Below are 11,869 nucleotides of genomic sequence, written 5' to 3' on the forward strand. Positions count from 1 at the left end.
ATCCTCTTTCCAAATTATATATATTCCTGTAGTGTATAAAATGAATTATTATGTACTTCAAAACACCATAAGAATAAAATAACACATTAAAAACATGCAAATTTCAGCAAGTTACTAGTTTAGCATTACTGTTTGAACAGAGTTTTAAGACAAATCAAAATATTTCATTATTTCTTGAATATTTTCTAAAGATTTTGATTTAATAGCCTTACATATGGTTAGGAGACCAGAGGGTTTCTTTCCTTCTTTCTTCCTTCCTTCCTTTCTTCCTTCCTTTCTTCCTTTTTTTCTTTCTTTTTATTTGTTTTTACTTACATTCATTTTAAGAAAATGATAACAATGGGAGAAGGTTAAAGATAAAAAGTAGATTTTGACGTAGAACGGATCTGAGTTCATGTCTGTATAATATCACTTTCTTATCAGCTCTGTGATCTTATCCAACACACTCCCTATCCAGGACTAAACTGGTGCTGACAGAAAAGATGGTATTGTTCATGGCATCATGCCCTTTTTGGTGTTTGAGACTTCACTATCCACCGATTAGGGGAACATTCATATAAAACTGACTTTTCCAACAGTTAGAAGAACCAAAGCTCAAGAAACAAGACATTGTTGTAAACAAGACAAAGTTGTCAAGTTCCGTTTCATTGTTTCTTAAGAAAGAAATATTTGGCAAATCACTTTCCTAAAGGCATGTTTAACATCTTTATTTCTTAGACTGTAAATTAGGGGGTCAACAGAGGTTTAATCAATGTATAGAACACATATGTCACTTTGTCAATATCCAGTGAATGATCAGCGCTGGGGCGCAAATAAATGAAGATGAGGGTACCATGGTAAATAGTGACCACGGTCAGATGGTAAGCACAAGTGGAAAACCCTTTTCTTCTTCCCTCGGCAGAACCTGTTTTAAGAATAGCTGCTATGATGCACACATAAGAGAGAAGAACCGTCAGAAGATGGATAGCTTTCACCAAACTAGCAAAGACAACAAGAACAATGTCATGTTTCTAAGTGTCAGTGCAGGACAGAGAGAAGAGTGGGGTGATATCACAAAAGAAATGGTTTATTTCTTTGGATCAAAAAGACAGCTGGCAGGTATTAGTGGTGTGACTAACGGAGCTCATGGTACCCCCAAATGCTCCAATAACAAGTTGGCAGCAAATCCTCTTAGACATCATAGTGATGTAAAGAAGTGGGTTACAGATTACTTTATAGTGGTAATAAGCCATGGCAGCCAAGAGGAAAGAATCCATGTCAAAGAAAGAGCAGAAAAAAAAATACAGCTTCTTATTGGTCTCCTTATCGAAAACCAAGCCCACAAGTATTTTGGGGGCAATGATGGAAGGGTAGCATGCATCAATGAAGGACAAAATGCAGAGGAAAAAGTACATAGGTGTGTGCAAGTGGGAATTGGTTGTGATGAACAAAATCATGCCAAGTTTCCCTGTCAGAATAACAGAATAGATGCAAAAAACACTGCAAAAAGAACACTCTTAAGTTCTGGATGGTGACGAAATCCCAAGAGACAGAACTGAGTTTTCACAGTGATGTTCTCCAACTCCATTCTCTGCAATGCTCCTGGACTTCTGAATGTGCGACAGAGTATTCATGGTGATAATAATAATAACCTCAGTATTAACAACAACAACAACAAAAAGAGAAAAGAAAGTGGCCAAAATAAACAGAAGAGTAATTCTAAATCTACTTGGCCATCCTGATAACTCCTAGGCATATCTACAGTTATTGTAGTATAACATGTGTATGGATTTTCAATTTTTTAACTAAATTGATAAATTATCGTTTCTATTTCTTAAATCTATTGTTGTCCACATTAAATGACACCACCATCAAACCAGTTGTTGAACTCTAACCATGGGCTTCACTCTTTCTTCAACTCTCTCATCTTCTACAAATGTCAAGTAATAGTGGTTAACCAAAGTGTTATAAACTCTGAATAAATAGTCTCTGTTCCCATTTGTGTTGTTTTTAATTTCCACAACAGATAAAACATCGCTGTTCCAGGTGAAGCCTTCTATAGGTAGAGGCACAGAAGTTTTGTATTTCTCACCTTGACATGTGGCTTAACCCCTGAGGAACTAAGGAACTCCTTAGAGTTGTTTGAAATCCACTGGTAAAATAGAAAGAGTCGGAAGTTATAAAAGTGCCTGACTCCTGGCTCTGTCACTCAGTAGCTGGGAAACCTTGGACAGGCCAATGAATCACTGAGTTTCAGTTCCATCATCTATAATACAAGAACAATAGTACCGTTCTTATCAAATTGTGTGTTAAGTGAATTTCCATCTCCAGTCTCCAGATAGCCTCACCGTCTTGTGACTTTACTGTTCTAAAGTCGGCAACAGCAATTATGAGTCAATCCAGACAACTATTATTTTATCTGGAATCCAAACTATGCAACACAACTAGAGAAATCTTCATGCTTATAAATTTATTAAATTCAATCCAGGTAACATGATAATGATATCCATGAATGTTTCCATGCCATCAGTAGTGAACAATTGTAAAGGATGTTGAAAAAGGCTCACCTACCTACCTCTCTGAGTTTTCCTGCCTTTCCTTGTCTTTGTCCTAATTTACGTATCTGTAAGTTTTAGACAATTTATAGCAACTGAAGTGACAGTCGTCTATAGACATGCACATTTTGTCCAGTGTAGAGACAATTGATTTCCCTCGCCACCATGAAAAAGCCAGTTCTGTATTTATTTATTTGCGAATTCTTGATCTATACTTCTTTGAATTAACTTTTATACACTTGAGAACAGATTAATGAATGAATGAAGTAAAATAATTGACACATGTTCATTTTATATTTGTGTAAAAGTTACAATATTAAGTTATATATGTGTCTATATGATATATATTATACATATAATTACATATAATTGTTCTTTCGCTTTTCATATTATACACAGCTGTTTCCCTTATTTAATAGCTGTTGAAAACCTTCACATTTCCTTTGAGGTCTCATTTTATAACCTTCTTTTCACTGTCCGAAACTTATTTCTATTTTGTGGAGAAAAATATGGAATAGCAAACAAGGATACGCTCAACTTTCCTGAGTCATTGTATAAGCATTTGAATTCATTAGTGATTCCCTCTCCTTCTTTCTTTTTAGGAAAAATGTGCCCCTACTCTCTGAAGGTAATCCCTTCAGCTGTGCACCTAATTCTATTTGCTTCACTCAAGACACTTACTGATTTACTACTATTAATCTTTACTATTACTATTATTAATAATTTATCTCTCATAAATTGTCTGCATATAGCAACATTTAAGTCAATTTCATTCAATTCAACACACATTAGCTAAGTAACTTCCGGGTCCCACTGAGTGCTTCTATGTTGTCAAAAATTAGTATGAATGTAATGTTGAGAGGTTGTCAGTATTATTCAGTGTTTAAAACTGAGGAAACTGAGGAATAAAGAAGTTTAAAGTACTTCTCGAATAATGAAATCAGGGTCAAGTCACCAATTATGGTTTTCATAAACTCATGCTTAGTGCTAATATTGTTATAGTAACAAGGACAGAAGCTTCATTGAAGAAGTGAATGTAACATGGAAATTGGCATAAACATGATGAAAGTACAAACAAATCATCAGTGGTGCATATGAATCTAAATTCAGTGAGGAAATGTGGTTCAGACAGACAGAGGAAGGATGAAAAAAGGTCATTTCATCAAGAGCAAATCACAACAAAGAAATTAAACAGAGGCTAGAAATCCACCAATAAATCACAGAAAGAATATAATTAATACAAATTGTAAATTAACCAGGGTAACAAGAAGTAATAGATAAAGTGAGAAAAAAGGACTAAGTCAGAAATGCTGCCACTGTTAACACTGGTTATCAAATGTATGCAGACACTTAATACACATATAACACGCATGCACACAGAAACAGAGAGACAGAGCAACACAAGAGACAGAGCTAATTAAATGCCACAAATAAACCTATGCTCTTTGCACATGACAGGTAATTTAATTTTCCTGAGATTTCTGTGAAAGAATTACTATTAATGTCTCCATTTTTGAATCTGACAGTATCTCAATTTCCAAAAACACTGGACACTGCAATGACAACAAAAACTAATAAAGGAAGCAAGTAATGAACAACAAGCAGGAGATATATATATATATATAAAACACACATGTATATCTATCTATCGATCGATCGATCGATCGATCGATAGATAGATAGATAGATAGATAGACATCTGGGATTCTTATTCTGTGCATAAAATGGCACAGGTGTGTTCTTCACTGTAAAATAATAGTAATTCAATTTTGAAATGATCATAGCTTCCACAATAGACAAGAAAGTGTGATTCTCATGAGTTCTTCTTCAAGGTTATTAACGATTTATAGCAAACTAAATGTGTATGTCTTAACAGTCCATTAGCCATACCCATTCAAAACAATTTAGTTGAAAAAAAACTATAAGGTAGGCTTCAAATTTGAAACACAATCAGTCTTACCCTTCTCAATTCAAAGGAACAAACATAAGTGAATGAAAACGACTCACTCACAATAACCTACCACCTGGCTGTTCTCTCCACTCCAAGCCTGCAGCCCACCCATTCACCCCTCCACCAGCCTCCACATTGGGACCCTGAGTTCTGCTATGAAAATATTCTCTAGGAAAACATTTTAGAACCCAACATTTTTCTGAGAGCTTCTTTCACGTCCCTGTTCCTCAAGCTGTAGATCAGGGGGTTCAACATGGGAATCACTACGGTATAGAACACTGAGGCCACTTTGTCAGTATCCACACTTTTGCCAGAACCAGGCCGGCAATAAGTGGAAAGGACTGTTCCCTGGAGGACAACGATGGCTGTGAGGTGAGAGGCACAGGTGGAAAAGGCTTTGCGCCTTCCCTCTGCAGAGCGCATCTTCAGGATGGTGATGAGAATAAACAAGTAGGAGGTGAGGATGATCGTGCTGGTGATGACCTCATTGGAAGTGGCCACAATGAATACCATGAGTTCATTAATAGAGACATCACAGCAGGCAAGATTAAAGATTGGGGGCAGATCACAAAAGAAGTGGTTAATCACATTGGATCTATAGGATGGAATTTCAAGAGCTAAACACAAGTGAGTGAGAGAACACACAGTCCCACACAGGTAGCAGCCAGACACCAGTACCATACGGAATTTCTGGGACATGGAGACCATGTAGAGCAGGGGGTTACAGATGGCCACAAAGCGGTCATAGGCCATCACAGCCAGCAGGAATAGGTCAGTGATTGCAAATGTGCAAAACAAGTAGAATTGCACCATGCATCCCAGGAAGGAGATGGTGTTTTCCTTTTTTAAGATATTGTACAGCATCTTTGGCACGATAACCGTGGAGTAGCAAAAATCTACAAAGGACAGGTGGCTGAGGAAAAAGTACATGGGAGTGTGAAGTCTAGAGCTGACTCGAATCAGTGCAATCATGCCCAGGTTGGCCAGAAACGTGACTCCATAGATGAGAAGGAAGAGCAGGAAGAGAAAGACTCTCAGCTCAGGGACATCTGATAATCCACAAAGAATGAATTCTGTCACAATGGTACAGTTGTCCTGCCCCATTTCCACCACATGTCAGGTTTGGAAAACCAAATAAGTTTTGTGTTTCTTCTGAAATGGGAATAAAAGAGAAAACATACATTTGCATTAACTTAAGAAAATATAACACTGATGTCAAACACAGTGTATTTGAAACCCAATTGTCAAATAATTCTAAATGTTAAGTGTCTTAGTGCATCCCAGTGAGTAAATTTAAAGTATCAGCAAAATCTGTATGATTCCCAACTGTTATCCACCACAATAAATTGAGTTGATTAATTAAATTAGGTGATGTATACATTAGATCAGGTGATGTATTTTAAGACATATAAGATCAATTCCTGTTCCCTGAAAAATGTAGTAAGTTATGTAGGATAAAAGCTATTGTGATCCCATATAACATACACTGATTTTTTTTTTTTATGTCAGTCTATCATTAGCTTAAATTCGCATCATATGAGGAACTGTGAAATTCCCTTGTTGGGGAGTTTGAAAATTTCTGTGAGATGAGTGGATCATGAGTACTCTCTAAATTTGGAATTCTTCTGAGCGAAAACAGGAATTTAAAATATTTACTGAAATACATCAGCATTTTTACATGTCAAATTAACAAAGTGATTTAGTTAATTATAATAATATTGATCAATATCAATAGTGACTCAGAAAGATATAACTCTTGTATAAATTTTTCTAGACAGCAAGTAGGAAACATATATCAAAGGCTTAACCCTGACTACAATAAAAGCTGTTTGATATTGAGAAATTTTATTCAGAGTAAGCTCTCATAAGAATTGTTTACTTACAATTACCAATCGTGAAAAACTATACCCAAAGTTACATTGCAGCATTGTTTATTATATTCACAAATGGGAATAATTAATTGTAAAAAAAGAGAGCAATTGTTAAACTATGGTACAACATATACTGGCAGAAAGTTTCATTATTTAAAATGACATGGAGATGGTTATTTTTTTAAAAAAAATGTCTATTACACTTGCTCTATATATGTAGATTTTAATAAAATGTATCCTTCGAAGTATGAATACGTATCGTAGAAATATCATATGTTAATACTTTGATTTGGCTACAATCATACAAAGATAAATCCTTTACCCAGACTGAAAAAGAGGTAAGTGAAAACCTTCCCAGCTTCTCTCATGTAGTTGCCTGGGGGAAGTGGTTATGTTGTTTATTCTATCTAAGGGGATCTACCATTCAGGCCTGTCTTTAAACAAAAGGTATATGAAAGTTGAGAGATTTTATTCTCTGCCCTTCCTCCCAGATCAGGAAGAATATACCCATGATGTCATACACATATGTGTAAAGAAAACTGAGTGAAGAGACTCTGGACTAGAGGCATAACCTGGTATTATCAGCATATCTTGAACTAATTTTAAAGTAGTGAAACAAATTACCTTCCAGTAGTCATGGTTTTCTCATTACCTGACCAAAAAAATCCCTAATTATTGGCTCACTTCAAAATTAAAACAGGAAAATCTACTTGGAAAATTGTCTTCCTAATGGTCTAGGCTTATAATAAGAAACTACTTTATGGTAAACCCAAAACAAGGGGCAAGAAGGGTGGTAGAGGAGGGTAAATGGGGTCAAATATATGGTGATGGAAGAACTGACTCTGAGTGGTGAATACAAAATGTGATATATAGATGATGTATTATCGAAATGTACTCTTGAAACCTATATGGATTTACTAACCAGTGTCACCCCAAGAAATTTAATAAAAATTTTTAAAAAGTCTCTGGACATTTTCAGTGTCCCCTTGAGACAGTGGAGGTGTGGGGCACTTTAGGGGTGCATAATCAACGGTCGTTAACAACTACTGCCTTATTTCCCTGATTATGTAGATTTTTATATTTCTTCTGTTTGACTTAAAACTAATGTACAAATTAAACATGTTTGCTTATCTCTCAAACGATGTTATCACAAGGGTTCAACAATTTGTATTATCTTTGAAACTAGGAAATCTGGTATGTAAAATTTTCTTCCTAATAATTTCTTCCAGGAAATTCTTTATTTTTGCCCTTGTGAGCCAGAATATTTTTTCCATGGTCTAAAATCTTATTAAGAGATAGCTCTATTTATTAGATTTCTCCAGAAGTTCCTTTTCTTCCTTTCAATTCAAATTTATTTAAGTACCCGCCTATTCTCCCTTGCAGGACTCTTCCAAACATTCACAATGGCAGAGAGATATATACTAAAAACTCTCAGGGTCCTTCTTTCTCCCACTCCCAGGAAACAGCTGTGGGGACGCTGCTATGCAGGAGCTCAGTAGCCAGGCCCTCTACTCAAAACTCTAGAAAGTGAGCACTTCCTGTTCCAGATAATTAATTGTTCTCAGTGGCTCAAAATTTCCCCCAAATCATTATTCCCATGAAAAACTGACTGAATCTAAGGCACTTTCTAAATACCGTTCATAGAAAGGATACCCCTGTTTTCTCAGATCTGCAAACAAACCTGCCAGTAGAAAAGACAGCCCCCTTCTGCCTCTGGAGGATGCCTTTGAAGGACATGCTGAGACTCTTATGTCTACTTCCAATCCCTGTGCGAAGAGGACCCAAGAGGAAATAGCTTCCTTCTTAGTGAGGCCTCAAAACAAGCAATTAAAATTAATTATTGTTTTCTGATGTAATTCTAGTTTCTTGGAAATCCTGAAGAAAATCAACACCATATTTAAAATCATTTCATATGAAAATAAACCAAAAATTTAAATGACTTCTCCGCATGCTCCATGATCATTCCCATGACTCCAAAACTTTTGGTGTAACAGTCATAGCAAAAGTTATCTTTATTTACTCAACAAATGCTTCTGTTTTTACACATTGTTTTATTCTTTTAATTAGTTTTGTAGATTTACTGAAGTATAGTTAACAAATAAAAATTGTATATATTTGAGGTATATAACTAATGTTCTGATATACATATACATTTTGAAGTAGTCACCCTTATCAAGCTAGTTAACATATCCATCACTTCACACAGTTACCATTTTACCTTTTTTTTTAAGGGTGTGATACTTCAGTTTTACTTTCAAAATACACTTTAATATACAATATAATATTGTTAACTATAGTCACATTGTTGTACATTTTATCTTAAAAAAGTATTCATCTTCCTTAACTGAATTTTTTACCCAAAGACCAGCATTTCTCCATTTCCCCCTCCTCCAGCCCCTGGCAAGCACATTCTACTTCCTGCTTCCATGAGTCTGACTGTTTTGATTACACATATCAGTGACGTCATGCAACATTGGTCTTCCATCAACAAATATTTACTAAGTTTCTACCATGTCCTGGTCCCTGTGGGGCATAACCACTCTCTGATAACACTAATCACACTAAGGTAGTGGGAAGACCTGCCTCAGGTCCCTCAGCTATTTCACTGTGATCCCGCCAATGGTATTAGGCACAGAGCACCCCCTCATATACACTGTCCCCCAACATCAAGAGTAATGGCTGCTCCCTACAGTTAATAATCCTTAAATTAACACCCAGTATCCCCTTTGCAGGCTTTCAGGCTTCCAAAATCTAACCTTCCAAGTATTAAATTCCACTGAGGAATTCTTTCCTAAGTGGCCCTGTCTGATAAAACACTCAAGACCCCGTGGGACAATTTTGAGCCAATTCACAGATCTTGAAGATCAAAGTAGTGCTCTAAGTTCATGTATTAAGCTCCACATATATATAATTTATTCACCAGTATTTGTACATACAGCCATCTAATAAAAAGAAAAAGGAACTAACTTATAATATGCCAGTGATACTGAAAGAGAAAAGGGTAAATGACCCCAGGCCTCAAAGACATCATTATTTATTTTAAAGACAAGCATCAGACACTTTCATTGCGCAATTTACTGTGGTATAAGAGCAGTGGCTTTCAAACATGTTGGATCACTCCCCAGGAAGAAATATAGTTTATATTACGGCCCAGCACACACCTTACATGTATAAAACCATATGGAGCAACTGAAATAAAAAGTTAAAAAAAAAAAAAGACAAGGCTCAGAGTCTTCTATTCAGGTTCGGTCACTTACTCAAGGTCATGCCATGAGTAAACATAGGAAATAAGACTCAAATTCAAGTTGACCTTGCTCCAGAACCAAGATCTTTCCTCTCTCCAATAGTGTAGCTGCTATACTGCTGATGTCATAAAGGGTGACAAGAAGGAATAGAAGCCAGGCCTAGATGCACACAGACTGTTATATAGAGCTAACCATGCAGTTATTTGCCTTAAGTTGTAATTTGACTCATATTTATAAAACTCAAGTAATTATCATGCAGACTCAAATAATATCAACACAGATTCTTTTTTAAATAAAGATCTCATGATGGATCAAAAATAACTGATGTTGAGTTTTGGTTTAGACACTTGAAAGCTAGACAACCTTGATTAATCAATTAACCACATTAGGAGACACCGTTTCTTCGTTTCTAAAACAGGGATAATAATGATTCATGCCAAATATATTTTGTATACTTGTTTCATAATCAAATTATGCAATTCAAGTGAAAAGGCTAAGTAAGCCACAAAAGTCTATGATGATGAACATATGGGTAAGATGGAATAAGATGATATACGACAATGAAAAAACAAGTTCTGGTTGGTTCCACTTACAGAAATAAAGTCATTTTTGTTTCCTGCTTTACATTCATTATCCATTGGCAATTTCTTACTAGGTACAGAGCTTTTTCATGGTATTTTTTACCTCTTCATTTCTCAGGGTATAAATGAGTGGATTCAACATAGGTGTCAGAATACCACTAAACACGGCCATGCTTTTGTCTACAGATTAAGTGGACAAAGGACGCATATAAGTAAATACACAGGGCACAAAGAACAGGACAACAACCGTGAAGTGGGCTCCACAGATGGAGAGGGCTTTGCGTCTCCCTTCTGCACTGTGTGACCTCAGGGAGCACAGAATGACAATGCAGGAGGCGCCAACATGAGGAAGTTCAACAGGCAGATGACTCCACAGTTGGCAGCGACCAGCAGACAGGTGACGTATGTGTTGGTGCAGGCGAGTTCCAGCAAGGGGTACAAGTCACAGACAAAGTGATTGATTACACTGGGCCCACAGAAGGGCAACTGAAGAACCAGGAGGAGCTGAACCAATGAATGCAGGAAGCTGCCCAGCCAAGTCACCCCCACCAGCATGGCACAAAGATGCCTGGTCATGATAATTGTGTAGAGAAAGGGCTTGCAGACGGCCATAGTGATCATAGGCCATCACGTCAGCAGGATGATCTCCACGCCTCCCAAAAAATGGGTTCCAAAGAGCTGAGCCATGAAGCCCTCATCAGAGATGGTTCTCCCCTCATACAAGGAGTCAGCAATGAGTTTAGGGGCAAAAGATGAATAACAGGTATCGATAAAGGACAGGTTGGCCAGTAAAAAATACATGGGGGAGGCCAGCGTAGGACTGGAGGTAATGGTGACCAAAACGAGCGTGTTGCCACAAACCCTGACCACATAGATATAAAAAAAGACCACAAAGAGAACTCTCTGTATTTGTGGGTTCTGTGAGAGTCCCAGCAGGAAAAAGTCTATGATATTGTGTGGTATTGCCATAATTGAGGGACACTGAGAATGCAGGTAAAGAATTGCCTGTAGAGGTGACGTCATAGGAATGGCGGCAGCAGGGCGCACTTTCTGAGTTCTCCTCCGGATCTTGTTGCAAACGGGAACTATAACCCATCGAGGAAATTTTCGCTCACCACACAATATAGTGGAGAGATTCGTGGATTGCTTGAAGCTAAGAAATTCTTGGGGGTAAGCTAACTGGACGGAGCAAGGAGAGGAGGAGGAGAAGCGGCGTGGGAGCGCCCGGCCGGCAGCGGCGGGAGAGCCCAGTCCCCAGCGGAGCCTCAGCTGGCGGGGGCGAAAACCGAAAACCACGGAGCCGGGCAAGCACGGGATCCCAGGCGGAGCGGAGAGCGCAGAGACCGGGGGTAGGCCCTTTCCCTGCTCCCACGGCTGATTTCTCCCGCCGGGAAGGCGGCGCGCCCTGCAGCGGTCGGGGGGCGCAGTCTCCATACCTGGGCCCCTCCCCCCCGCCCTGCTCTCCCAATCCTACCCCGCCCTTCCAGAGACTTAAACCGGCCCCTGAACCGAGAAGTGGTATCTAAGGCTCACGCTTTGGGAAGCCTGACGGGCAGCCCTGACCCAGACAGATTGGGCAGTGTGCGTGATTTTGGCTGCGCTAGGAGAGAAGAGACGCCTCCACCCCCAGCCACCACCTTTTCTGGCCTGCGGGAAGAGGGCGACGCACGGCTGGGCTGGGAGAGTG

General features: G+C 38.3%; 1 protein-coding gene and 1 pseudogene across 1 annotated transcript; both read right to left on the minus strand.

Annotated features, from left to right (window-relative positions):
- Positions 1 to 4,653: 4,653 nt before the first annotated feature.
- LOC117030806 (olfactory receptor 5L1) lies at positions 4,654 to 5,589 on the minus strand. The gene has a single exon (XM_033121037.1). It carries the CDS (start codon positions 5,587 to 5,589, stop codon positions 4,654 to 4,656), a length of 936 nt encoding a protein of 311 aa, XP_032976928.1.
- A 4,663-nt stretch (positions 5,590 to 10,252) lies between these two features.
- On the minus strand, positions 10,253 to 11,151 carry LOC117031298 (olfactory receptor 4C3-like; annotated as a pseudogene).
- Between the last annotated feature and the right edge of the window lie 718 nt (positions 11,152 to 11,869).

The sequence above is a fragment of the Rhinolophus ferrumequinum genome, chromosome 11, assembly GCF_004115265.2.
Source record: "Rhinolophus ferrumequinum isolate MPI-CBG mRhiFer1 chromosome 11, mRhiFer1_v1.p, whole genome shotgun sequence".
Lineage (NCBI taxonomy): Eukaryota > Metazoa > Chordata > Mammalia > Chiroptera > Rhinolophidae > Rhinolophus > Rhinolophus ferrumequinum.